The following is a 27,364-nucleotide window of genomic DNA, read 5'->3' on the forward strand; positions in this document are numbered from 1 at the left end:
AGGAGTTTTATAATCAGCTTCCTGATGAAGTGGGAAACCAGATCCTGCCCTGACTCGATTTTCAAGGCTTCCCGGCCTCACCTGCCACCCTGGCCCACTCTTTCAGGCCCCCAGCCGGAGGGAAGGGATGAGGGGAAAATGGAGAAAACCTGGAGACACTCCGGAAGCTGCAGCCCCCACGAGCTCCCCAGGGAGCCATTCCCACTCCTTCGTGGGATTTCTTTCTCGAAAGGGGTTGGCCCAGGGTCTGCTGAGATGCGATGGAGAGCTCCACCTGGGAAGTGCCTTAAGTGGCTCCCCTGGTCTGACCCAGGGCCTTGCTGGATTCCTTGGAGCTTCCCCATCCACCCTGCCGAGCTGCTGCAGAGCTTTGATCACCACTACACGAAGGGTTTCCTGAATGCTTTCCTGAGGACATTGTTCCCCACTACAGAGTCACCAGGGTCAAATTCATCATGGGCTGTGCCGCTGGTCCAGGTCCTACCCAGTGGGGAGATGCAACCCTCTGCCCAAGCCCCATTTCCCCTGGGAAAACTATGCCAGCAGTTTCTTCTGGTTTAGCTTGGGAAAGGCAAACCTGCAGAAAAGCCCGTCTGCCATAGCGCTAAGCTGCCAGGCACCTCAAAGCACACACCTGTTCCCTGTCCTCCAAAGAGTCTTGTCTCCATGCCCAGCCCCAGTACCTGCTCCATCCCAGAATCACACTCAGGGCCTCTTCATTCATTCAACATCTAGTACAATGATCATGTGCGAGGCACTCTGCAAGGGGCAGAAAGGTAAGACTTGGTCCCTGCCCTCAAGGAAGTCACAGTCTAGGGGGAACACAGACACACACCAATCCCAAAGGATGAACACAGGGCTAGAGAGGAAGAGCGGGAATGACAACCTCTGCTTGGGGAAGCCAGATTCGGAGCCCCATGCTGAGTCTTGTAGCGTAACCAGCAGTTCACTGTAGCCAGTGTAGGAAGAGCCAAGGAGGCACCAAGGTTTGAATGGGCATAACATATTCAAGAAGTGGCAAAAACTAGTTTCTGTCATGGAGAGTGATGGGCGATGAAGCTAAGGATGTAGGCTGGGGCAAGACGGTGAAAGGTCCTGATCCTTCCTGCAAGTGAGGCACCAGGAAGGTCTTTAAGGAGTAACCTCAGCAAGTATGTGTGTTACAAAGAAAATGCTGGTAGAAATGGAGAATTTTCAGCAAGAGACCAAAAGTTTAGGCAAGAGAGGATGAAGAGAACCTAAAGCAGGAAGGTGAGATAGACAACAGAGGATGGATTCCAGAGGCAGAAGTGGGTCACCACAGGTTAGTGACAGAATCCATAGCAGGGGTGTGATTTGAGGGGGAAGAGTCAAAAATGACTTGAGCAATGGGATGGAGGAAATGGACTCTACACCAGACAACGTACTGGGTGTTTTAAAAATACTATCTCAACCTTTACAACTCTATAAGGGAGGCAGAATAGCCCCATTTTACAAATGATGCTTAGAAAAGTAACTTCTCTAATCACACAACTAGATTACAGAGCTAGGCTTCAAATGCGGGTCAACACGTCAGCCGTCACTCTATGAGGAATGTACACAGAGAGGGCTAGCATGCTGCTTTGGTTGATCATATGGAGTAGAAGGGGACATTCAGACTAGAGATATACATTGGGGAGTTATCAAGGTAGACAATGGTGGTGGCTGAAGCCACAAATGAGGCTAAGACTGCCCAGCAAGAAAACAGAGGCAAGAATGAAGCTGGAAGAACACTCACATTTAGAACAGGAGGGAGCAGTGTAGGTGCATAGGAAACTGATGGTGATGTCAAGCGAGAATTTTGTGAAGAGAGTGTCAAACACTGCAGAGCTAGAGTCTGACTAGGACCAAGATGAGGAAACAAGATTTTCCATCGCAAAGGTGTGCCAAAATGGCTTTACCATTGCAGTGGTGGAGGCAAAGGGAAAGCAGCAAAGGGCTATGAGAGTGCAGGGATGGGGCTGGGGGGTTTGAGGAGCTTGGTTTAAAAAGAGATCACCTTGAAATGTTGCAGACTATGCTGTATCCAGAACTCATAGAGGGCCGGCAGTGTGGTTGTGCCAATTGCTCCAGCTGCACTTGGCAGCTCAGGCTCAGAAGCGAGTAGAAATGGACAATGGAGCCAGCATTTGGCAGTGGGAGAACAGGAATGGTGACAGAGGGCACAAGGGCACAAAGGACTTTGGACCCTTCTAGACAGAAAAGTTGCCCTTGCTGGGACACCAGTAAAAATTTTTTAAAGTCTTAATCATGATCATGGATTAAGGAGGGTCCATTTGGCATTTTTTAACAAAAAAAAAAAAGCCAGGGTTTACCTTTGTATTATGTAAAAGGGATGTGTAAACCAATAATTAATGTTAACAAATTTAATTCAAAAAGATTAAACTTGGGAGGCCGAGGCGGGCGGATTGCTCAAGGTCAGGAGTTCAAAACCAGCCTGAGCAAGAGCGAGACCCCGTCTCTACTATAAACAGAAAGAAATTAATTGGCCAACTGATATATAAAAAAAAAAAAATTAGCCGGGCATGGTGGCACATGCCTGTAGTCCCAGCTACTCGGGAGGCTGAGGCAGAAGGATCGCTTGAGCCCAGGAGTTTGAGGTTGCTGTGAGCTAGGCTGACGCCACGGCACTCACTCTAGCCTGGACAACAAAAGTGAGACTCTGTCTCAAAAAAAAAAAAAAAAAAAAAAAGATTAAACTGCTTTTAAACACATCAGAGGCACCACTGGAACAGGATGAAAACTGATATACCAATTACTAATTACTCTTTACTCTTCAAACTGATTCCCCAAAGGCTTCTATTTAGCAAATACTTTAAAAGAGACTGTTACAGAAAAGGAATAAAAGCCTATTCATTTATATTTCTTTATTTAGTCTGGCTGCCATCCCAATTAGATAAAAGGGAGGTTTTACTGGCCATAACATCTAGCACTTGTTTTTCAAAGCACTCTAAACTGGTGTCTCACTCTTCACACTTTCAGCAAGGAACACACCAGCATCCCCATGCAGTGGGGAAACCAAGGCCAAGGGAGGTGATGCAGCATACGCCAGCTTACCCGTGTTCTTGCCTCCCAAGTCCAAGGTTGTTTCCTCTACCTGTTCTTCTCTGATACATAGCCTCCTGGGCATTCTGGAGCACCTTGCTCCCCACTTCTCATCTCTGACTTTGCAGACTGCACTGATGGAACTACTACTTAGTAAGTAACACAGGTCTGAATCCCCTGCCCACCCTGGTTCTTATGCAAGGCAGTCCTTTGTGTAAAATCTTCTGATGAGGCCCTCAACCACCAGGCCTGTGAGGGTCCCTGTTGTCCCTCAGCCAAGGTTCCTCTCTCCTCCAGATCCCCATTTCACCAGGATCACAAGGACACATGCAACTACTGCAGGAAACACAGGCTCTTCCTGCAATAAAATGAAAGCAGCTAACATTTATTGAGCACCTACTGGTTGCCATGAACTATGGTAAGAACTGTATATACATTACCTTATCCTCACAACTCAGCAAAAAATTGAATCATTTTACAGATGAGGATATTGAGGTTGAGAAAGGCTAAGTTCTTGCACAAGGCCATCCAAGTTAGCTGCTGAGGCAGCACTCATAACTCATGTCTGTCAGACTCTAGAACCCATTTTATTTTCACTCTGCTACACTGCCCCGGCTCACCACTCTGAAAATACTTAGACCCACACCAAAGTGGAAAAGGAAAACCGAACTAGGGGCCTTTTCATTTTCACTGCCTGACTCTTAACCCAGACTCCATGAGGCTAATTCCACAGTGTTTCTCTAGGCTGACAGTCCCACCAGCCCAGGGCCCTGGGAAGCTGACAAGAGTCAAAGGGCTCCCTGGCAGGCTTGTCCTGGCAGCTGCCCAGCTGACTTGTGCTAACACAGCAACAGGCACAGGAAAGGGTCTAGAGAGAATGGAAAAGCACCAGACACTGAGCCGCTGCAGGGAGAGAAGCAATTCCTGCCGTGCTCCGACAGGATAACCCTGCTCTAAAGCTAGCACCATCACAGGGCAGGGAAGAGATGGGGGAAAGGTGTAGGGGGGCCAAGCAAAAAGCCCCCGCATAACCACTTACAATGTGTTTTAGTGAACTGTGACTGTTTGGGCAATCAAAAAGAGAGTCATATGCCTCCAAGGTGAATCAGCAAGCACGGAAGAAAACCAATTTATGCTCTGGTTCATCCCAGCACCCCAACCTGTCTTTGCCCACATCCACATAAACCCTGCCACCTGACGTCACCCGAGCAGAGGCAAGACAATATGCACTATCTTACAGCTACCGCAGCAGCAGATCTCAGCCAGCCCGTGGGAAAGCAAGATCTCGCTGAGAATATTAATAGACCTGCTAGAGGCAGACATTCAGGGAGGACATGCCCTAAGAAATGAAACTATTTAAAAGGGGCATAATCAGAGTGAGACTAGAGGAAGGGAGCAACTTGGATTTCCAAAAATAAAGCTTCCTCTACCAGGTGCAGACAGGAGGCATGCCAGTGGATACAGGGTTATTCTAAAACATCTGAGAATCCAAAACTGACTGTGGGAAAAGTTGTTTGGTATTGTTTCTGTAGGCTTTCCATCCTCAAGTGTTTTTCTTATATATGTAGGAAGCCTAAAAGTGTTTTGAGGGAAACCAATTCTGAGATCTAATGTTTGCCACAAGTTTTAGATCGCTAAAAGACGCACACTTCTCAGATGTCATTAGGAGAAGGGCAGTTTGAGAGGTTGCAAATTGGCAGCCGCTGGGTCAAATTAACCCCACAGGTAGGTTAGCATTTCTAACATATGCTTAGGATTTTTCTTTAATTATCAACATTTAAAAATCAGGATTTTACACACACACACCTGTAATTTCTAGCATCTTTTAGAAAAATTGGGAAATCTGGTACCACTGGGTGAGCAGCACAAATTGGAAGATGCTGAATCACCACTGCCCCCTTTCGGCAGGCCTGTGCTTTCTAGTTTCCAACTCGGCCAGCCTGGGAGCTCATTTAAGTCACCAGACTGACCCCTGCAGGCATCAGGGTTTGCTACTCCAGCAAAGTAGCCCAGGGAAGAGCCCAGGCTTGGTAATGCCCAGGACTGCCACTGGGAGGCGGCAATGGCCTGTCAATGAGACATGCCAACCAGCCAGAGCCTGTAACCAGAAGCTGAGCTTAGTAGATCCTTCAGAACCAGAAATCTCATCCTTACTAGGGTAGCCAACAATCTTTCCCCACACTCCCCATCAGATTCATTCCCTGGGAAGCAACAGCAGCTCATTTCAGCATTCCCACTGGGCCTGGACACCGAGGACAAGCCACTGACTTGACCTGCTCTCTGCTCTCTAGCCATCACCTTCCAGGTCCTCCCAACACCTCCCACTCCACAGCTGGCAGCTCTACCTGTTCAGGAATTCTGCCCTTGCCCACCAGTTTACACCATTAGGCCTCAGGGGAGGGATATCCTGATAAGCAGGGCCAATGCCCTCCCCTTTTTAAAGGCAAATTTATTCATCAAATGCTCATGACTTCCCTTTGCTCTCCTAGGCTAAACATCAGTCAGCCTCACCAGGCAGCAGGTTCTTAGGCCTCTTCCTGCCCTCTGCTCTCACTTCCCTTACAACCTCACCAGCAACATGTGCAGTGGTAACACTCAATACAAACTAGAGCCCTTTAGGAAAGACATTTGGCATTATGCATGGAGACCCTCAAAACCCATCATCCCATTTCAGCCAAAATTCAGAAAAAGCTTTATATAACATCCATTGCAGTATTTAAACTAGTGAACAACCAAAAACAATTCAAAGGTCCAAAAATAGAGAAATTGTTAAAAAATAAACATATGCTATATTCCCACTTGATGGGCAATTATGTAGCTACTAGTAACAATTATGATGAGCATGTGATAAAGTAGAAAATGATTATATGTAAAAATATAATTAAATGTAATGATAACCATCTTTAAAACCTATGTGGAGAATTAGTGAAAGACAACAAAATGTTAACGGTTGTATTAAAGAGCTGGAAGCATATGTGACCTTTTCTTAATCCCTACCAAATTTTCTTTAATGTGCATATATTACTTTTATAGGGAAAAGCATATGTTTATGTGCCGTATATTTCAATTTATTAATAGACCTGAAGGTGCTACAGCCTCTTGTTATCATACTCTTAGGAAACTGTGCCTCCTGTGTCTCCAAGATTCAGTACAACCAAGTTAGTAAAACAAAGTTTCCAGCCCATCCCCTGCCCCTGGAGTCCTTAAACACCAATGTTATGCTGCCTTGAAATGCCTGCCCTTGCTTAAGTCCTAAGGAGACCCCAAATACCATCTGGAAAATAGGATTCAATCAATACGGTTCTTAGACGCAACTTTAATCAAGTTCTGCATTATACAGTGATGGGAGGTGGAAGATGATGATTGTTTTCAAGCAAATTCACCAGGCACATGTTTCTCCCTGCCCCATAGTAAGCAGCCTGGGCTTCCCAGAACAAAGAAATGCTTTCCTTCCCCAGGGAATCCCATTCCTGAGCTGACAAGACAATTTCAGGACCAAAGAGCACAAAGGATAGGGCAAACTCGTGAAGGAAGCCCTGTAGATTTCTGAATTCTTCCCAGTGCAAAATTAAACTGGACATGTATATATCCCTCTAAAAAGCAACACCCAATCCCAGCCATTCCCACTTGAGGCCAAAACACCTCTCCGTGGAGACTGGCAGCCAATGTTCATTTCATAACACTCCTCCTGGAAGTACACCCATAAGCTGGGATGCCTGAGCAGTTGTGGCCACCATGCAACAGATGCAGCCTTCTGGCCAGAACCCTCAAGAGCCTTCCTCTTCATTGGCCCCTCAGCTGCGGCTGTGTCTGCCTGGCCATCAAGGAGTAGCCAGTATGTGTGTGGCTGTGTGGTGGGGGATGGGCCAGAATAAGCGACAAAGCAAATCAGATGTGGGTTCTGCAGCTGAGTGGACATGGGGCCAGGACCAGTCATGGCCCACAGTAGGACCAGAGGGCTCTGTGTCCTCCATTAATTCTTCTCCGGTCGGTTTCTGTTCAGGACAGCTTTAGGGGCAAATTCCAGCTTGTCCTTAAGGCTCACCACCTGGGTGTGGTCCTTGCCTAGCAGCTCATCCAGCTTCCGATCCTCCCGGCGTTCTGAGATGCTCTTTTCCTCCTCCACAGGCTGGGGATCCTTTCCCCTGATGAACCATTCCAGGTGGTAGCCCACAGCCCCAACCACAAAGGCCACAGGGAATGTGACATAGGGAGCATAGGTACGCACCACGGTCCAAAACACTGGCCACATGACATCTGCAGAAGAGCACAAGGCAGCATTAGGGAGAACCCGGCATCTCCTCTCCCAGCAAATATGGACAACCCACCAGGGCTCTCCACTTACCAGGCAGCGTGGCACAACTTACTAGACATCACCCTATGCAGAGCAATGCAAGAGCATACCTTGATTTATGCAAGAGGTGGGTCCCTGAAATCATCTGGGAAATTTCAAAAGATTCAATTGTTAAACAAGGGGGAAAGGGTCTCTATTTTATGTACTATACTCTTTGACAATTATGCACCTATATATAGCAGTATTCCCCACAAGGGCACCTCTGAGCCTTACCTGATAGACTGCTATGAAATTTCTCCATGAGCCCAGCCAACCACCCTTTCCCCAACACATACAACCCCACTGTAAATCTCCTGGCTCCACATTAATCTCCTTCTCCTCTTATAAAGTATAAGAAGCATATTTAGGCTGGGCGCAGTGGCTCAGGCCTGTAATCCTAGCACTCTGGGAGGCTAAGGCAGGAGGATTGCTTGAGGTCAGGAGTTTGAGACCAGCCTGAGCAAGAGCAAGATCCCATTTCTACTAAAAATAGAAAGAAATTAGTCGGACAACTAAAAATATATATAGAAAAATTAACCGGGTATGGTGGCACATAACTGTAGTCCCAGCTACTCAGGAGGCTGAGGGAGAAGGATCGTTTGAGCCCAGGAGTTTGAGGTTGCTGTGACCTAGGCTGACACCACAGCACTGTAGCCCAGGCAACAGAGTGAGACTCTGTCTCCAAAAAAAAGAAGCATATTTAAATAGCCAAATCCATAATCAATTACCTAGCTATTCTGGTTTCTAACTATTCTTATCTCTAACAATGACACAAACCTATACTTGACAAATCTGCTGACCAAACCACTTCCGAAATATACTATCTTCAACCGAACCAATATCCCCACAGTTGCATAATAAGCTCCTGAAAATATCACAAACCATTATACATACTCTAGATACCCTAGAACTTGAAAATTCTCTGTAAAAACCACTATACAAGCCATGGCAGGAAAAACAAGAACTGCTCCTGGGCCTCCTGAAATGAAGTAGGACAATACCAAAACAATGTAAAAACACACAAATTGGGTTACTGTAATGGTCATTTAGTCCCAAATGATTACTACCATTAACAATTATAAAAGATCATTCACAATTATCATAATAATGATAGCTACCATTTATTGAGCACTTATTACGTGCTAGGCCTTGGGATAAGCATTTTATATACGCCATCTCCTCTAATCTTCATAAGACTCCTGGCATTATCAGAGGGTCTGCCCAAAAGTCTCAACTACAAGATCTTTCTGTTTATGCTCCTACAGGTATTTCTCCAACACTGCTATCTCTGGTCTAAAGTAAACAATTGAAACCTCACCAAGGATAAGATGACTCTCTCCCTCTCTTTGGTTCCAATTCTTTGGAGGAATCCAGTATTCTGTGGACCTAAGAATAAAACTGCATCAGCTCCTGGTCCTTTGTCTCAACACTAGGTAATATGCTGGACAATTTACACACCAGCCATCATCTGACCCTCACAATACCTCCATAATGTAGCAATTATGAGCCCAGATTTTTGTCTAAGGCCACAAAGGCTCAAAGACATTGTTAACTTGTTCAAGCTCACTAGAAGTAATAGATCCACTGAATTTGAACCCAGCCTCTCCAACTTCAAAACCTGTGCTCTTTCTAGTGGAAAGAATACATCAGATAAATGTATGGTTTCTGTCTACTTCCTGTACTTAAGAAGAGCTTCCTACAGTTTTTCCCATAAATTTGGCATTTCATTACCTGAAGAGTTTTCCTTTTTGCAAACTCTGAGATTGTATTCAGGAATTTGTGAAATTATAAGATGCAGTAGTCATTAAAGGAGGCACCCCTGAAGAATCCCAAACCTAGTATTTCTTCATTTTATTTCCCACCTTTTAACCAAGTTCTCTCTTTATAAGTAAATGCTTTTCCTAAACAGCAACTCTCCATTCGGATTTCCAATTTGTCTTAAAACATACCAAGCATGAGTCCACGACTAATATTCTCTCTCACACACAGCGCCAGGTCTCTCTGCCGTCCTGCTCATATTCTAATCTTTTCCAAGTAAGTCAATTCATTCATTGATCCAATACTTAATAACCACTTGTTCTGTGTCAGGCACTGTGCTGGCTTACCACTTGTCTGCATTTCTCAAAACACTTTAAGATCCAAGAAGGCAAAGACCATGTTTGTCCGGCCCCATGGTGCCCTATCCATCCTCCCACCATTCCCACCCTGGCTGGCACAAAGTCCTCAAAAAAAGTTTGTTGAAGGAATGAAAACAGTTCAAGCAACTCACTAGCGTAAAACCACAGCAGTCGTCCATCCACTCTCCCTCAGAAGGTGGCAGGTACACAGCAGATGTCTTTGCTGATTACGAAAAGCTACATACTCCATCAAGTCATCCCCAGAGTTATCATAATGAAAACGGTAAAAGTGTCACGCAAAGACTGTGACGCAATTTCCAGCCCGGCATGGAGGGAGTCTGCCAAAGCATCCGTTAAAGGTCAACTGGGTTGCCGGGAAACCTGCCCTTGTACCGGGGCCCGGAGGCCCAAAGAGACCGGAAGCCGTAGTCCCAAATTCAACAACTGTTGACAAGGACAGAGGAGGCCTAGGAAGGTGGAAAAATTGACCCTGACAGTCACTCGAGCCCAGTCCGGGGATGGGAGCGCAAGTGAGGACAGGGTCCAAACAGCTACCCTTCTCCTCCTCAGGGATCCCCTCCCCTGCTCCTCTCCCACCGCACTCAGGGCCTCGTCAACGTCCGTCCTTACTCAGGTGCCCGAGCCGAGAAGCTCCGGCTGCTCGACGTCGGAGCACCAGGGAGAGAGGGAGCCATGGGTCCTGGCCTACCAATCACCCTCCCCTGACTCAGAGGTTACGGCCTGGGGCCATCGCCGTAAAACGAGCGGCCTGGCAGCCGCTCTGGGGAAAAAACTGCCCGCCAGGACCACGTGCTCACCTGCGGCTAAGCCCGCGCTCCTCGGCCCGGCGCCCCGCTCTCCGCCCGCTTGCCGGGAGCACGGACGACCCCGCTCCCAGCGGCCCGCGGGGCCTCGCCTGTGACCCCGCCCGCGGGCTGCGGGACCTATCAGAGCTCAGGGATTGGCTGAGCTCCAGCCCCACAGGACGGCAGGAAGCTAGGCGTCCTCAGCGCGCCCCTCCGCGCTGAGATGGGCACAGCGCCCCCTCGTGGCCGGGAGGTTTCCGAGTGACGTGGCCACGTGCTTTTTGCGTGGAGAAAGTGAAAGGTCATCCAATCATTTATCCAACTGACTTTTTTTTTTTTTTCTTTTTTTATTTTTGGCTGTTTAAGAGTTGATGACTTTTTTTTTGTTGGTTTTGTTTTTTTTTTTTTTCTTTTTTTTTGGGGACAGGCTTTCGCTCTGTCGCCAGGGCTAGAGTGCAGTGATGCAATCATAGCTCACTGCAACCTCAAACTGCTGGGCTCAAGTGATTCTCCTGCCTCAGCCTCCCCAGTAGCTGAGACTAAAGGTGCACGCCACCTCCCCAGGCTATTTTTTTTTTTTTTTTTTTGTAGAGATGGGGTCTCGCTATGTTGTTCAGGCTGGTCTCCAACTCCTGGCCTCAAGTGGTCCTCTGGCCTGGGCCTCCCAAAGTACTAGGATTATAGGTGTGAGCCACTGTGCCTGGCCTCAACTGACTTTTATTAGGCACCTTCTAAGACCTAGGTCTGGACACACGAAAACAAGTCATGATCACTACCTCAAGAAGCTCCCCTTAGCAGAGTATAATCTAGTGCTTTAAGACCTCTTTGGACAACCGGCTAGCTTTCTAGCTGTGTGAGCTTGGGAACATTATTAACCTGTAGGAGCCTCCCTTCGCTCTTCTGTGTAGAGGTAATAACACCCATTTTGCAGGGTTGTTAGATGATAATGCATGTAAAGTACTGCGCCAGGCGCACAGCAAGCAGGGAAATGTATGGTAACTATTGTTAGTCTACAAATAATTGAAATAGTAAAACCTAAGTCTCACATGACTCCTCAGGTATGAGTATTTGCTCCCTACTATGCGACCTCACTGTACTCTGTACAATTTATTTTATTTTATTTTATTTCAATTATTTGAGACACGGTCTCACTCTGTCACTTGGGCAGTGCAGTGACGTCATCATAGCTCCCTGCAACCTCAAACTCCTGGCCTCGAGCCAGCCTCCTGCCTAGGCCTTCCAAAGTGCTAGGATTATAGGTGTGAGCCACTGTGCCTCGCCCAGATGTCAATTTTATCACATACAGAAGAAAAGCCAAAGCCCAAGCTTCTTAATGCTCCCACAAGGCCCTGCCTTCCCACCCTCATTCCACTAATCTCAGCCTGGCATATTTATTTTAGTAACACATACTAAACCCAGCAGACCAAACTGTTTCACACCTCGGTGCCTTTTTCATCTGCCTAGAGTGCCCTTTCCACTTTTCTTTACCAAAGTAGCTTTGGCTCCTTTCTCCAGCTTCAGGGTCACCCCCCGTATCTAAGAACCAAAAGCTAAGCTCTGGCAGTGAAGATGGAGAAAAAGAAACATTATTACAGGGGCCAAGGGAAAACTCCCCTTTTGCACTCTGAAGGTTCACTGAAAATCAACGGACAAAAGGCAGATTAATAGGAGAAGAGACATACAAAATTTTATTTTAATGTGCATAGCACAGGATGGGGGCAGGGGGTCACAGGAGACTGATTACCCAATAACTTAGTGGAGTACAGAAGCTTATATACCCTTTTTGCATTGGTAAGACGGGAGATGAGGAACATAGACAATTTTATTTTGAGGGACAGCAAATGATTATTAGGGAGAAGAAATAGAAATTAACTTGTAAATGATTCTCTTTGGAATATGAATGAGCCCGAGAGGCAGGTATCATTAGTGAAATATCCATCCAGGTGTAGTTGCAGTCCTGTCTTCTTTGCTGAGATAGATGAGATTTCAGGGCGGGGCGGAAGGAAGGCAATTGTGTTTCTAGTGGAAAGAAGCTTTCTTGATCAGGTGAGGAAATTACAGAGAGAGAGTCCCTCCCTGCACTTGGGGGAGGGCGAGGGACAAGACAAGGTTAGAGGGACCTTGATTCTGACGCAGTGTCTAAGGCCTCTCAGCATGTCAAAGTGCCCGTCTTTGGGGTATCACTTTCTGAGCCCCAACAGTATGAGGAAATATTTAGGAGATCATTATTAGCGTAACTTGTTCACTAATTGACTATGCGGAGAGGAAAGGGGAACAGAATTTGCCTAGAATAACTGGCATTAGGTCACCCAGTCAACATGTGCTAGTAGGCCTTGGGGATGCAAAATGACTGGGACCATCCCTGCCGTCAGCAGATGGATCTACATAATGTCCACGGAGTGTAAGAAACGTGGTGACGGAGTATGCACAAGCGGCACAGAGGAGGAGCTTCTGCCCAGCCAGGAAGATTCAGGGAAGACTCCCTGGAGGTACCAGCCCTTGAGCTGCGTCTTGAGTAATGGCTGGCTGTTCCCTCAGGCAGAACTGATGGGACTCCAGAGCATAGACTAAGAAGTTAGATAGCCATGGGTTCAAATCCTGACTCTGCTGTCTGCTAATCTCAGAAAAGCTATTTACACTCTTTGTTTAAAAAAAAGACAATAATAGTACCCACCCCTAGGGTTGCTGTGAGTATTAAATCGCCTAAATGTGTATAAAGTGCTTGGCATAGTATTTGGCACCTCCTAAGTGTTCAGTAAGTGTTTATTGACATGTGAAGTATTCCCCAATTGTATCCCTTCTTCTCTAATGCCCACTTATGGCACTACTCAAAACCCTGAGTGACATCTTCAAGGCCTCCCCATCTTTGCAATATTCTCCAGTTCTTGCTAATGGCATCTATGCCCTCTAAATATATCTCAAAGTCAACATCATTATCTCTTACCCGCACAACTTTAGCAGCTCCCTCAATGGTCTCCCTGCCTTCCTATTGCCCCCTCCGGTCCATTTCCATTCTTTTGGTCCAGGGGTCTTCCAAAAACTTAAATAAAACCATGAAATCTCCACCTTAGAGCCCCCTGCCACCTCCATGGGTCCCTTCTGCCCCTTTCTCCTCTGCACCCTCCACAACCCTGTCCTGTGGCCTCTCTCCAACATGTGCTCCTCCCATCGTCCCCAACACATGTGATCTTCTTCCATGCCTTTGCCTAAGCGGGTCCTTTTGCCTGAAATGAATGTTCTCCCTTCTCTGCCTTGACTGTAAAACGCTAGTACATCCAGCAAGACCCCGCTTCCCCCAGTTTACAAGGCAGAAAACTTCCCCAGACCCCCTGTGCTATGGTTTGAATGTTTGTCCCCTCCAAAATCCATGCTGAAATTTAATTTCCATTGTTAACAGTATCAAGAGCTGGGACCTTTAAGAGGTGATTAGGCCATGAGGGCTCCACTCTCGTGGGGTGAGACTGGTGCCCTTATAAAGATCAAGTTCAGCCCCTGCTTGCTCTCACGTTCTGCCATGGGGTGTTGCAGCAAGAAGGCCCCCGAAAGATGCTGGCACCTTGATATTGGACCTCCCAGCCTCCAGAACTGTAAGCTGATAGATACCTGTTCATTATAAATTCCCCAGGCTGTGAAGCCACCCTGGTTGCTAGAGGCTCCCTCCTCTCCTCTCCTCTGCCCCTCAGGATAGCAGGCCTCCCTTTGTACCAGAACATGCTGCTATGGCCAGACCAAGAGCAACTCAAGCACAAGGACTGGATCTAATCTTTCGCCTGTCCATGTGGCTCAGCACAACTACGCATGCCCTAGCAACCAAATGCTTCCACATCAGCCCTCCGGAGGAGACCTTAGACATCGTGTCACCAGCAGGACAAGCACAGAGCTGCAGATGCTGACCGGTTCCTTTGTGCCCACTCCCATATACCTCATGATCCTGGGAAACCTGGCCCAGTTTCTGAGAAAAGTCTTAGACCCATAAAAAGAGGGTTAGACTCAGCCACTTCCCAGCCTTGTGATTTGAGGTAAGTTGTTGAACTTCTCCAAGCCACAGTTTCCTTGTCTGTAAATCGAGGTGTAACAATAACAGCTTTATGGGATTGCTCTAAGTAGCATGTAGTTCAAGCCTCGCCCAGGTCCCAATTTCACAGATGAGAAAACAATCTCAGAGAGGTCAAGTGACCTAGCCAAAGCCTCATTTGGCCCATCTGTGGGAAATAGACAAATGAACATTTCTAGAGGAAACCTGTGGATGGTCATCCAATCTAAGCCTTCCGGAACCTGTATGCCCATGAGAATCACAGTGGGCACTTGTTAGAAACTCATTCAAGGGCAGGGAGCCTATTCACTAAGTCTTGGACCAGGCCCAGGAATGTGTGTGGGATCAGCTCCAAACAGATTCACTTCTGGGAATTCAAATCACACTGGAGCCCTCCCCACCTTCCAGGAGGCTCATGTGGGTGTGCAGGTGCCATCTCTGCTTTCCAGAAGCAGTCTACCAAACCAGCCTGTAAAATATGCCTGTGCCCCTCTCCTGTTCACAACCCTTCTATGGCTCCCTGCAGCTCCCCATGGCTGTTGGGACCCAGCCCCACCCTCCTCAACGTGCTCTTCCCAATGCCTCTTCCTCGTCCAGGCCTTTGCACAACTGTTCTTGGATCTTGGAACATTCTTCCCAGCCCCAGGCCCCCTTTAGTGGCTAATCCCTAACCATCTTTCTGGCACTCACCTCTGTATTTTAACTGCTTGTTTAATTGTCTGTTTTTCCCACTAGACCTTAAGCTCCATAAAGGTAGAAACTACATCTTGTTCCAGGCTATCCCATGGTGCTTGACAGTGACAAACATCTGCTGAATAAGTAAGTGAATGAGAAGAACTGGTTGGACTAGTGTGGCCCAGAATAGCAGCCAAGCCCCTGGAAGGGTTTCCTCCTGCCTTGGGTGGCACATAACCCAAAGGACTACTCCAAGAGTGAAAAGGGGGCTTCCTGGGAGGGGACTTTCAGCAAACCCTTTCTAGAAATAAAAGCTCATGATTTTGCATTAGACCTGGGTCCACCACTTTCAGCCCTGTGGCTTTGGACCGGTCATTGAACCTGCCCTGAGCTTCAGCTTTCTCATCTGTCGTAAGGACAAGCTACATTCATGGAAAGCACTCGCCCCTTGCCTGGCCCACATGGAGCATTCAGTAAATCGCAGCCAGCAATGCTAGGTCTGGGTTGCCATTTAGCTTCTCAGGAGAGTTCTGTTCTTAGTTCCGCCTCTTCCCCCACCCCAGCTGCCACCAAGGTGCCCACCTACAGGAGGCATCAGAAAATGTGACAGCACGCAACTGAACAGACTTTCTGCTGCTGATCAGGAATGACTAGAGGGAAGGAACACTGTGCCCTTAGGGGAAAGGAAACCAATATTTGTCAATACCTAATAATAACCACTCCCTGTTTATTGAGCACATGCTGTGTGCCCGGCGAGCTCCGTGCTTCCTTCCTGGGGAGCCCTGGGAGGACGGGGAGCGGAACGGGAAGCAGTGAACTAGGCATAGTGGAGAGATTCACACCCTCCCCTCTTCACCTCACCTGGACCCCTCCAGGAGGGTCCAGGTCTTTATTGCGGCCACCAGGGGGTCGAACCCCCTGTCCCCCAGCTGGCCCATCCCTGGGAAGAGCTCAGGCAACCCTGCTGTTCCCAAACCAAGAGCATGGGCTTCCTGGCCCCCTTCTCCCTCTACCCCCGCCGACCCCACACACGGGGCAGAGGTGGCTTCTTCCGGAGAGAGCAGCTGGCTCGAGTGCAGTTCTGCGTTTTATTTTTCCTGGGATACTCACGGGGATGTGGGAACAGCCACGGGTGTGGTGAGGGGAAGCCCCCATCTCCCCTCCCCAGCCACTGGGAAAGGGGAGAGGCCCAGGCACCCTGGTCCTGGGTTGGTCCAGCCACTGTGGTCCCTGGGCCCGGTGGGCTGAGGGCTGAGGGCGGAGCCCCAGGGAGGGTGGGACGGGCTCCTAGGCGGGGTTCGGGATTCTTCATAAAAAGCCACGAAGCTTGATCCCCACGAAGCCCAGCCCCGCGGGGTGGGGGGACGCAGAGCCCAGATGGGGGACCTGGCCCGGCCTGGCCCGTGGGGGGAAATAATGGCAGAGATGGTGCCCAAGGGAGGAGGTGGGGGCAAAGCGTCGGACCAGGTGGTAGGGGGTCCCGGTGGGGTCGCAGGGCGGAGAGGCACGGCCCCCTGCCCACCCCGGGCGCCTCCGCGTGGGGTCAGGAAGGTAAAAAACCCACGAGAGTGTGACGGGCAGCAGGAGCCGGGGCGTGCGGTGCCGGCGGGGCGGGCGCACGGGGCGGCCCGTGTTCACAGTGACCTCGACGCTGGGTGTACAGTACGGGTAGAAAACCGCGGGCCCGGGCCGGGCTGGGCGGGCCGGGCCGGTCACAGCCTGGTCTGGGCCTCGGGGATGTAGATCTCGATGCTGTCGGCGCTCTCGGTGGCCGAGCTGTGGCGGAAGGAGGCGGCGCGCTTGGCCGCCAGGAGCCGCTTGCGCGCTTCCTGCCGCTGCCGGTCCACCGAGTCCAGGGAGCGCTCCTTCACCGGCACGCCCCGTCCCCGCAGGGGCTTCTTTGGTATCGGCGGAGGGACCTTCTTCTCCTCCTGCCGGGAGAGAGGCGGCGGCTGAGCGGGGGCGGGGCGCCACCTCCGACACCGCGAGTCGCGCCCCACGTCCCCGCCCCAGGGGACGGCGACAGTCGTGTGGCTCCGAATCGGCCCGGGATCCCGTGACCTGCAGCCCCAGGTGCGCTGGTTCGATCAAGGTCAAAACCCCGCATTTTTCATCAAAGCGAGAAGAAATCGAGCGCCCCCTGGTGGAGCCGTTCTCCGCGGCGCGCATCGGAACGCTACCCGCAAGGCAATGGGGGTCCCCACACCAGGCCCCTGCGCCCCATCAGACACGGTCTAGCGAGCCGGGGTCTGGCAAGACCCTCAACGCTCTGCCCTCTGTGCCTAGGCCCGAGCTGAGGACAATCTGCCCCTGCTCGGAGGTCTGGTTCTGCTCCCTCAATCTGCACCTGGCCGGCGTCACCTGGGATGCCAGGGGGCTCTGGAAACTCAAGCACTGTGCCGGAGCAGACGGAAGTGACCAGGAGTGTGGTCATTCTGGAAGGGGATGGTCACCCATCACCTGCCCAAAGCTGCCCTTGCTGCCCATGGGTATCTTCCCCTGCCCCTCACCCCCACACCTCTTTGAGTAAGGGGACTCTCCAGAGTCTAGGCTCTTGGCTCGAAGGGACACCCCACCAACCTTAGGCTCCAGGAGTTTCCAGCTGTTGGCCTTGAGTTGCTGTAGCTCCAGGAACTTGAGGGTCACATCCTCGATGGAGAGCTGCAGGAGGTCCCAGAAACCCGCCAGGTCCTGGAAGGTGGGCACGGGGAACGCAGTGGGGTCCTGCAGTGGAGGGAGATGGGGGTGGAACACAGTCAAGAAAGTCTGAGCCCCCGACAGGAGCAGAGAAAGCCCTTTCCTCCCTCACTGTCAGGAAGCTCAACCTGGGAGAGTGGCGCAGGGGACAAGAAAGAGCCTCTCCCTCTTGGGCGCAAACCCCTGGTCCCACCTCCAGGCACAATACTCAACAGCTACCCTGCAGGCACACAAACCTGGTCTCGTCTCCAGGCACACACACTGAGTCACCTGCCAGGTACACACACCTGGCAAGCTCTACTCCTGTGGGTACTCACCATGCTTTGCTGACACAGCCGGAAGAACTGCTGAACCTTCTGGGACAGGAGCAGTTGTGTGCTGCCCACGGCACTGCGGATCTTCTCCAGGACTGGAAAGCAGAAGGAAATTCAGGAGGGGAATGATGCATCCTGCTCCCCAGCCTCTGGGGTGTCTGCCCTCCGTTGTTTGGCACTGTCTATCCATCAGTCTCCTCCAGCCCCAGCCCCAGCCCACCCTCAAGTTCCTAACAAGCGGTTCCTACTGCATCTCACCAAGGAGACTGCATCCCTGGACACTGATGTTCCTTCCTGCACACAGCCCCCATTTGTCGAGTGCTCAGCCTCCCACGTCCTTTCCCCTCCCGTGTCTCCCTCCCAGATGCAGATCAGCCCAGCCTCGCCCGACGGCCTTAGCCAGGGCAGTAGCTCTGACCACCCAGTGGCTGAACTTTGTCACTCATCAGTGCACGACTCCTTGGCTCATTAAGAATTGCTTAGTAATTTCACGTACATGACACTTGTCTTCCTAGTCACGACCCCACCAGCTTGGGGATTCTGGGGTAAGACTGTGTCTCCCCTCAGACTGGACTCAAAGGGAGGGGCCACAACCTCCCTAGGGCCAGAACCATGTCTATTAGCTGAATTTCCTTCATCTGCCTCAGACATGATCTGACATCCTGAACTGCCTCCCCTTCTGCCTTGATGTCCTGGTCCCACGCCCTGGATCAGAGGTAGATCCCCACACTAGTCCGGATCCGGACAGAGTCCCCTCACGCCCGCCGCCGGGACTCACTCTCCTCGGGCAGCTCATAGTCCTCCGCCTCGCGCTCCATCTGCTGGCACCAGTGCTCCAGCTTCTCCACCTCTGCCCGCAGCATCTTGATGAACCACTCGCCGTCCCGTGGGCAGGGGGACGTGCGGCCTGAGTCGGGGAGGCTACGTGAACCGCGCTCCATCCAGGAGTCTCGGCGGCCGGCCCCCGGGCCAGGGGTGGGGGCAGGGGCAGGGCCGGGCGACCCATCGGCGGCGGGTGGCTCGTACGGCAGTGGGTAGCCCTCGCGGTAGGCCCACTGGCCCTGCGTGTGGACCGTGCGGAAGACTGAGTAGGTGGGGGCCCGGGGTCCAGGCTGGGGCTCAGAGGCGTGCCTCTGGAAGGAGCGTCCGAACTGCAGGGCCTTGTCTTCTGTGGCCACCGTGGCCAGGCCTGCCAGGCCCTCCAGCTCCAGGTCTGCCTGAACGCCGGCCGTCACACTGTTGGAGCGCTTGAACCTCGCCCGCCTGGGGAGAAAGGTGGCTGTCATCTCTGCCCCTGCCCAGGCTCATCCCAGCCCTCACCCCCACCCCAGGCAAAGGGAAGGGAACAAAGGAGGGAATCTACAAAGTGATGGACATTATGCACTTTAAATATATTAGTCCTTGCAATAGGTAGGTGCATAATATACCTACCTATTACACTACCTCTAGACAGCGGTGATATTCAAACTACTTAACAACCAGCACTCCATGGACAGAACAGATGCTGGCATATACCAGTCCCAGCAGGTACAGACCAGAGTGCTGGAGCAGCACCCTGTAGAAGGTGGACTGTGGGGCTGACCAGAGGGGCCAGGGAGGTGGCTCTTTACCAAGAATGCAGTAGTAGTTCAGTATTTCAACAAATGTTGTGTCCATGCTGGTTTACACCAGCTGTACTAGTTGTGTCCTTAGCCCTACCTAGAGATGAGTAACATAAGGCCTGAAGAGGCACACAGTCACCCAGCTTCAAAAGAGCAGAGCCAATATTTGGACCTAGGGCTGCTGGGCTGCACAGTCCGACCTCATTGCACTGTACCAGCTGCTAGAACATCACTGGAAGAAATGCCTTGGAGCAGCTGGGGCTGCAGCTGGGAGGACTTCTCCTCTAGGGACCTCGGCGGCTCAGCCTCAGAGCCTGGCCAGACACAGCAAGCCAGTGCCAGTGGAGCTGAATTAAGTTGTTGGCAGGAATGACATAGGGCCTGGAAATTTCTTGCCTTCTAGTTAATAATATGCAAATCCTATGCAAAAGAGAAAAGTCTATTGACCTTGTTCATTTCCCTCCTCCACCCTGAGTTCAGAGTTCTTTTCTATAAAGAAGTCAGTGGCCCCCCTGGGACGCATGAGGTGGGGCCACACAATACTTCAAGAAGTGGGAGTTAGGAGATGCGGAAGGTGGGGGATGAACAGAAGTTCAAGGTCTAGAAATTCAAGGACCACAAAAGAAAGGCCCATGTATCCTGAGCTACCTCCACCCCTCCACGGTCAGGAGGGAGAGGGGTTTGTGGGGCCAGCTCTAGGGGTCCCTCCAGCTTCCCAAGAGACTCTCCCGACCCCCGCAACTTCAGCCTTTCTCCTGCTGCCCAGGCCTGCTCTCCCTGCCTGCCTGCCTGCTTCCCTCCAGCTGGCAGGCTGCCTGCTGGGAGCCTGTTTCCATAGAAACCAGGCCCAGAAGGATGCTGCAGGACCCAGGAAAGAGAGATGCACTCATGTGCAGTCTCCAGCAAGCCCTACGTCCCAGCCCCCACCCAGAGAAAGAGAAGGAGAGAGAACATATCCTCTTTGCCTCCCACATAGCCTCCCCCTTGGGGTATGCCGTGTCCTGCCCCGGTCAAGGCTTGTATCGCCATCTGCCTTGACGATCAGATTGGTCTCCATTCAGATACCTCTGTCTTCACTCAGTACGCTGCAGAGGAAGAGCACTGGACAAGGAGTCAGAGCTGAGTCTTAATATTGGCTTTATCACTGTGTGCTTTTGGGAAGTCACTGACCCTCCATCTGGGCCATCTGATGTGTGTGTGTTTGTGTGTGTTGAAAATACATATAAATATATACATATCTCTCTTTAAAAAACCACAAACATAGACACACACACACACACATATATATAATTATAGAAATAGATCAGTAATTGCCAAGGTGTTTCCCCTCTCTAAAATTATACCTTGCATATTTTAAGATCTGGGGCCCAACAGTCCACCCAAGACTGTAGTAGTCTTCCTGAAGCTGAGCTCTGCCAAGTCATTCCCCTGCTCAAAACTCTCCCATAGCTCCCTATTGCCAACAAGATAAAGTCCAAACTTCCAATGCTGCCATTTAGTTGAGGCCCTCATACCCTGGATGGTGTGTAAGTCTTCCTCTTCAACCTCATCTCCCTCCACATTGTCCTTGGTCCCCAGAGTACAGGTGATCCTGACTCTAAGCCTTTGCAGACACTAGGCCCTGCCTGAGATGGCCTTCCTTCTCCTCACTCCCTGTCCATTTCCTGCTCAAGTCCCGCTTCCTCTGTGACCCTCCTGACTGTCCCCAAGACCACTCCTCAGCACCATACCCCCCCACAGCAGTCCTCCTGCCTTCAGAGGCAGCCTCGCCATTTGGTTAAATTTTTCTGTCTTCCTGGTAAGAGTCTTGTGTGTATAACTGAACTGACAGGATGCACCTTGGCTTGCTTTGAATAATTTTATGCTTTTGAGCTCCAGTTAGACTGTGGCTCCTTCAGAGCTTTAGCAGTTGCAGACCACAGAGGTAAGGAGGGATTTGCCCCAATAAATACATTCCTGAAGATGCACCATCCCTGCTTGCTTTCCCGTTATCCCTGCCAAACAAGGGTCTGTCCTTTGGCAACACTGGATTCTCTGCCTTTCACCTGTGCTCTGAGAAATCCTGAGCAGCACATGCCCCTTTTTTTTTTTTTTTTTTTGAGACAGAGTCTCACTGTGTTGCCCGGGCTAGAGTGCCATGGCGTCAGCCTAGCTCACAACAACCTCAAATTCCTGGGCTCGCCTCCTACCTCAGTCTCCCGAGTAGCTAGGACTACAGGCATGGGCCACCATGCCTGGCCAATTTTTTTCTATATATATTTTAGTTGGCCAATTAATTTCTTTCTATTTTTAGAAAGAAATTTTTAGAAAGTGAGATGGGGTCTCACTCTTGCTCAGGCTGGTCTCAAACTCCTGAGTTCAAAGGATCCGCTCACCTCGGCCTCCCAGAGTGCTAGGATTACAGGCGTGAGCCACCACGCCTGGCCTGCACACACCATCTTGATGGAAATAGCCACACAGTCTGGGACAGAAGCACAATGTGCCCCAAGCTCCGGGCTTCTCAAGTCACTATCTCAGCAAGCTCTCCCATGCATCTGCCTCAAGGAAGACCAATGACACTGAGGAGCTTATGGGACAACTGGAACCACGTTCCCCACCAACACGCCCAGCAAGGGGCCAGAGGTGTGTCCAGCACAAGCAGGACTAGGTCATCCTTGTGCAAGTGGCATTTAAAACCAGCAGTGTGGGACAAGATCACCCAAGAGAAGAATACTGCATCAAAGGTCCAAAGATCCAAGGACCCAGGGAACATGGACATTTCAGGGGCAGGGAGAGACACTGTGGCCCACAGAGGAGTCTAAGCCAGAGCGGAAGATGAAGAAAAGCAGAAGAAAGTCACCTAAAGGCAGATAAGGGAGGAAAAGGTCTCGGGAAGGAATAAGCAGCCAACATGGGGAACGCAGCCGGGAAGAATGAAAGGTGCCCACTGACTTGGCAATGTGGCAGCTACTGGTGATCAGAGCAAGAGTGGGTTTGGTGGAACGTGGGGGCAGCCACACAGAGACAGCAGGTTGTCAGGAGGTGGAGAAAACTTGTCAAGACAACTCTTTCAAAGAGCTTGGCTGAGAAGGGAGGAAGAAAGAAGGGAATGTACTGCTAAAGGAGGGGTGTTGTGCTGTGTTTGGGGTGGCTCTTGCACGCCGTCCTGCAGGGAAGGGACCTGTGGGGAAGGCAGGATAACGGTCACCCGAAGAGGCCCACACCCTGATCCCCGGGACCTACGTCTATGTTACCTGCATGGCAAAAGGGACGCTGCAGATGTGATTAAGTGAAGGATCCTGAGACGGGGAGACTACCTTGGATTATCCAGGTGTAACCACACGAGTCCCTTATAAGTGACAGAGGGAGGCAGGAGAGTCAGAGCAGGAGCCGGCATGACACAGTCAAGGTTGGACTGATGCAATGTGAGGACCCAACCCGCCGTCGCTGGCTTCGGAGGTACAAGTAGGCCACGGGCCAAGGCACGCAGACGGCCTGCATACTCTGTGGAAGGTGACAAAATGGATTCTTCCCAGAGCCTCCAGAAGGGACGCGGTCCTGCCAACACCTTGAGTTTAGCCCACTTTGAAACCCAGCTGGGCCTTCTGACCTCCAGAAATGTTAAGACGCTAGATCTGTATTGTTTTCGTTCACTAACTCCGTGCTAGTTTGTTTCAGCAGGAATAGGAAACTGAAACAACCTGCACAGAGAAACTGATTGAAGACAGAGGCAGCAGCCCGAGGAACCAGATATATGGGGGATTAAAGAAAAAAATAAATAAATAACCTCCTCTGAGCACTCAGTATGTGCCAGGCTGGGCGTTTTACACGAGTAAACATGCTCAATGCTCACAAATAGCCCCGCGATAAGGGTGTTAGCATCATCCCTACTTACAGATGAGAAAACTGAGGCTTGGAGAAGTCAAATGACTTGCTAGGATGAAGACAGGTGCCTCAACCTCTGAGGCAGGGCTGCCGGAGGAGGCAAGGGAAGAGACGCAAGCGAGCGGGAGGCTGGTCTGGACAGGGACAGAGGTGCCACTGGTTGACCTCGATCACCGCGACGACGGAGATTTGGGAGCGGGGTGGGGGACGGAATGAGAATGAGCAGCCCGTGTACTCTGGAGCCTTGCCCAGGTCCAACACCCGGCTCTAGGGGCTGTGCCTTGTTTCCCCATCTGTAAATGAGAATGATAATAGTACCCACGCACAGGGCTGTTGTGAGATAATATATGGAAAGCACTTAGCACAGCACCTTGCCTCCCCATTGTGTCAGCTATTACAGACCAGCAGGACGGTCTGTGGCGCTCGCTGAAAAGAAAGGGAGCGAGACAAACACGACAATCCGAATGCAGCGCTGAGAGCCCAGCTAGGGCATTGTGGTTATTAATTACGATGATTGCGCTTGGTCATTTCCATCTGTTCTCCCACAGCACTCGGAACAAAACCTCTTTTATACTCCATATCACATCGTATTGTGGTTAGTTATTTGCATATCCGCCTCCCGCACTAAATTGGACAGTTCCTCACACATAAACATTGACCGGTGGTTGGATGGCTGGCTGGAAGGATGGCAGAGACCACTAATTATCCCCCAACAGCCATTCTCCCTTTCTTCCTTAGTAACAGAATCCCACAATTTTAAGCTGGACACGTGTACACTTTGAATAAAGATTCTTTTCCCAATATCCCTTACAACTTGGTGTAACCATGTGGCTAAGTTCAAGCCCACAGGATATAAGCAGATATGGTATGTGCAACTTCCAGAATGTGTTCTTAAAAAGAGGGGGTATGGCCTTGTTTTCACCTTCCTCCTTTCTAATGAGCAGAATGCAGACGTGATGGCTGGACCTCAAGCAGCCACCTTGGAACATGAGCTGGAAGGTGCAGGATAAGAGTAGGGGGACAATAAGGTAGAAGAAGCTTAGGTCCTGACACTGTGTGGCACCTACCAGACCTCATCTAACTCTCCCTGGACTTCCCTAATAAGGAGAGAAATAAACTTCTATCATATTTAAGTCACTGATGTTTGGGGGTTTAACTTACAGTCAAACTTCACCCTAACCATAACAGATGAATTTTCGGAGTAGTGAAGTTTAGGGCTTATGTCCCCATTCAGTTTTTGATTTGGTGGTATTTGCTGTGGTCTTCACCGACAGCTGTCAGCACGGATAGAAACCGGCTTCAGCTGTGAGTTACCACTAACGTGTAACAATGCGTCCACGATATTTCTCCCTGAGCCTTTAAAGGAGGCTGTGGAAACCTCCTCCCCTCGAATTCTTCAAGGTAACGGTGACATTCCTGATGATTCCGCAGGCTGTGATCGTAGTCACTTCAGGGAGGGTGTCGACTGCGGTTCTCTAGGGGATGACATACAAGCCTCCGGGAAGAAACTGGACTGTCCCAAGAGACACAGTAGCCAAGGAATGCTCAATATCCGGAAGTTGTCAAGAGGTTTTTCCAGGAGTATTTGGCAGCAGGCTGGCAGAGTGGGAGGGGACTGGGCAGGGGGGAGAAAGGGCAGTGACATTTCGGCAAGGCGCTAGTTCCCACAGAGGTCCTCTCTGAGAAAGCACCTAAGAACTCAAACATGTTGTCAAGCAGGAGTCCCTGCTGCCACCCCCCCAGACTGGGTGCTGTGACAGAGATGCCAAGGTGGGGCGAGGGTGGGGCAGGTCAGAGGAGTCGCGAGGGCCAGTCCGAACCAGTCTGGAGCTACAGGCTGAGGAGCGGAGGCAGTACCTGGCCCAGGCCTCGCGGGCAGTCAGCTCCTCATCGCTTTCGCACGACTGTTCTTGGACTAGAACCTCACGAGAAAGGAAGCTTCCTTCCCAGGGCCTAAGCAGCCATTCTTTCAGCACATGCCCTTCCCAAGGTCCTGAAGCTAGAAGTGACCATAACTCTAAGGAGGGGATAGGCAGGCCTCACTACAGAGTCCTCTGGGTGGCCCTGGGTGGACACAAGTGGGCATACGTAGGGTTGTCAGATAAAATACAGAACTCCCAGTGAAATCTGATTTTCAGATAAATAACAGGTTTTTTTCAGTATAAGTATGTCCCAAATAGTGCATGGGGCACCTTTATACTGTAATTTATTCCTTTTCTGAAAATCAAATTTAACCAGGAATCTGGTGGGTTTTGTTTATTTATTTTGGTGAGTTTTGTTGATGGTGGTAGTGGTTTTGTTTTTGCTAAATCTGGAGTTTAAGATAAGTTCTTACTGTGAGGGATCCAGGGATGAAAGATACAAGGGGACCTCATGGTTAGAGAGAGTTGGAAGCAAAAATCGTATTTTCTATGACCTCAAAAGGCCCCAGGAACAGCCTTTTTCTTTATAATTTTTTTTAGACAGCGTCTCACTATGTTGCCCAGGCTGGCCTCAAACCCCTGAGGTCAGTCTCTTGACGCAGCCTCCTGAGTAGCTGGGATTACAGTCATGCACCACCACACACAGTGAGTCTTCCATTATAATATGCTCCAAGGACATGTGATGCATTATTTTATCATGTCCCAGTGTGCGCTGGGTCTGGGAAGACAGGTGCAGTAAGGATGCCTTGAGACAGGGCATGGTAACTGTTTAAGTATGTTTCCTCTCACCACAGCAGGGCCTTAGCATATACTGATCCTTCTGCCTGGAACATACTTATCACCCATTTTCTTTTTTTTTTTTTTGAGACAGAGTCTCACTTTGTTGCCCAGGCTAGAGTGAGTGCTGATGCATCAGCCTAGCTCACAGCAACCTCAAACTCCTGGGCTCAAGTGATCCTCCTGCTTCAGCCTCCCGAGTAGCTGGGACTACCAGCATGCGCCACCATGCCCGGCTAGTTTTTTTTCTATATATTTTTAGTTGTCCAGATCATTTCTTTCTATTTTTAGTAGAGACTGGGTCTTACTCTTGCTCGGGCTGGTCTCAAACTCCTGAGCTCAAACAATCCTCCCGCCTCGGCCTCCCAGAGTGCTAGGATTACAGGCGTGAGCCACCGTGCCCCGGCCCCATTTTCACTTAGTTAACTTCCATTCATCCTTCAGATCTCCGCCCAAATGTCACTTCCCCAGGGAACCATGCCTGACTCCTTCTGACCTTCTACTGTACACTCTCATACCTCTCCCATGTGGCACTTGTCACATTTGACATAATTTATGAGATTCTTAGGTTAACATGGTGGTAAGATTTGCAAGGGCAGGGGTTTTGACAGGTCTGCCCACCTTTGTATGCTCAGTGCCCGGCACAGTATTTGGCAAATAATAGGAATCCAATAAATATCTGTGCACAAATGAATCCTGGAGGGGGGTGCAGTGAAAACAGAACTGAAGGGGCACCAGCCCCGACCCCATACATACTAACCCAAGTCATCACACATGGTGGGCAACTGGAAGGACCCACAGAGAACTCCCAGATATAAGGGGCGATAGGTCCAAACTCCTCTCCCAAGAGGTTAGCAGGGAACATCCTGAAAAGCAGAAAAGGGGAGACCTTTCCTGCTTAATAATTTTTCTTTTTCCTTTTAGAGACAGGGTCTTACTCTGTCACCCAGACTGGACTGCAGTGGCACAATCATAGCTCATTGCACACTCAAACTCGTGGGCTCAAGTGATCCTCCTTCCTCAGCCTTCTGAGTAGCTGGGACTACAGGTGCACACTGCTGTACTCAGCTAATTTTTTATTTTTTTGTAGAGACAGGGTCTAGCTCTGTTGCCATATCTGGTCTTGAACTCCTGGCCTCAAGCAATCCTCCCGCCTCGGCTC

The 27,364-nt window shown here is 50.3% G+C and overlaps 2 protein-coding genes and 1 pseudogene across 11 annotated transcripts in view; all 3 read right to left on the reverse strand.

The window, feature by feature from the left end:
* Positions 1-6,364: 6,364 nt before the first annotated feature.
* LOC105871769 (uncharacterized) lies at positions 6,365-7,036 on the reverse strand (annotated as a pseudogene).
* Positions 6,365-10,482, reverse strand: SMIM12 (small integral membrane protein 12). 7 transcript variants are annotated; one of them, XM_075996377.1, is made up of 4 exons: positions 10,332-10,470; positions 8,715-8,782; positions 7,468-7,502; positions 6,365-7,320 (listed from the first exon to the last, which is right to left on the reverse strand). In XM_075996377.1, the coding sequence occupies exon 4, from the start codon at positions 7,313-7,315 to the stop codon at positions 7,037-7,039; it is 279 nt and encodes a 92-aa protein (XP_075852492.1). In that variant the 5' UTR covers positions 7,316-7,320; positions 7,468-7,502; positions 8,715-8,782; positions 10,332-10,470; the 3' UTR covers positions 6,365-7,036. The 7 variants fall into 7 exon arrangements, with proteins under 7 accessions (XP_075852492.1, XP_012620752.1, XP_075852491.1 ...); XM_012765298.3 differs by having other exon boundaries at positions 7,409-7,502; XM_075996376.1 differs by lacking the exon at positions 10,332-10,470 and adding an exon at positions 9,666-10,261 and having other exon boundaries at positions 7,409-7,502.
* Positions 10,483-13,956: 3,474 nt separating this feature from the next.
* The window catches only part of DLGAP3 (DLG associated protein 3), a 61,662-nt gene continuing 48,254 nt past the window's right edge, over positions 13,957-27,364 (reverse strand). For all 4 annotated transcript variants that reach the window (XM_012765291.3, XM_012765287.3, XM_012765292.3 and 1 more), the window contains exons 9-12: positions 18,817-19,301; positions 18,042-18,133; positions 17,608-17,751; positions 13,957-16,958 (exon numbers count right to left, since the gene is read on the reverse strand). In XM_012765291.3, coding sequence (XP_012620745.1) covers positions 16,740-16,958; positions 17,608-17,751; positions 18,042-18,133; positions 18,817-19,301 — 940 coding nt within the window. In that variant the 3' untranslated portion in view covers positions 13,957-16,739. The remainder of the gene's footprint in view (positions 16,959-17,607; positions 17,752-18,041; positions 18,134-18,816; positions 19,302-27,364) is intronic.

Source organism: Microcebus murinus, chromosome 2, assembly GCF_040939455.1.
Source record: "Microcebus murinus isolate Inina chromosome 2, M.murinus_Inina_mat1.0, whole genome shotgun sequence".
In the NCBI taxonomy this organism is placed as follows: domain Eukaryota; kingdom Metazoa; phylum Chordata; class Mammalia; order Primates; family Cheirogaleidae; genus Microcebus; species Microcebus murinus.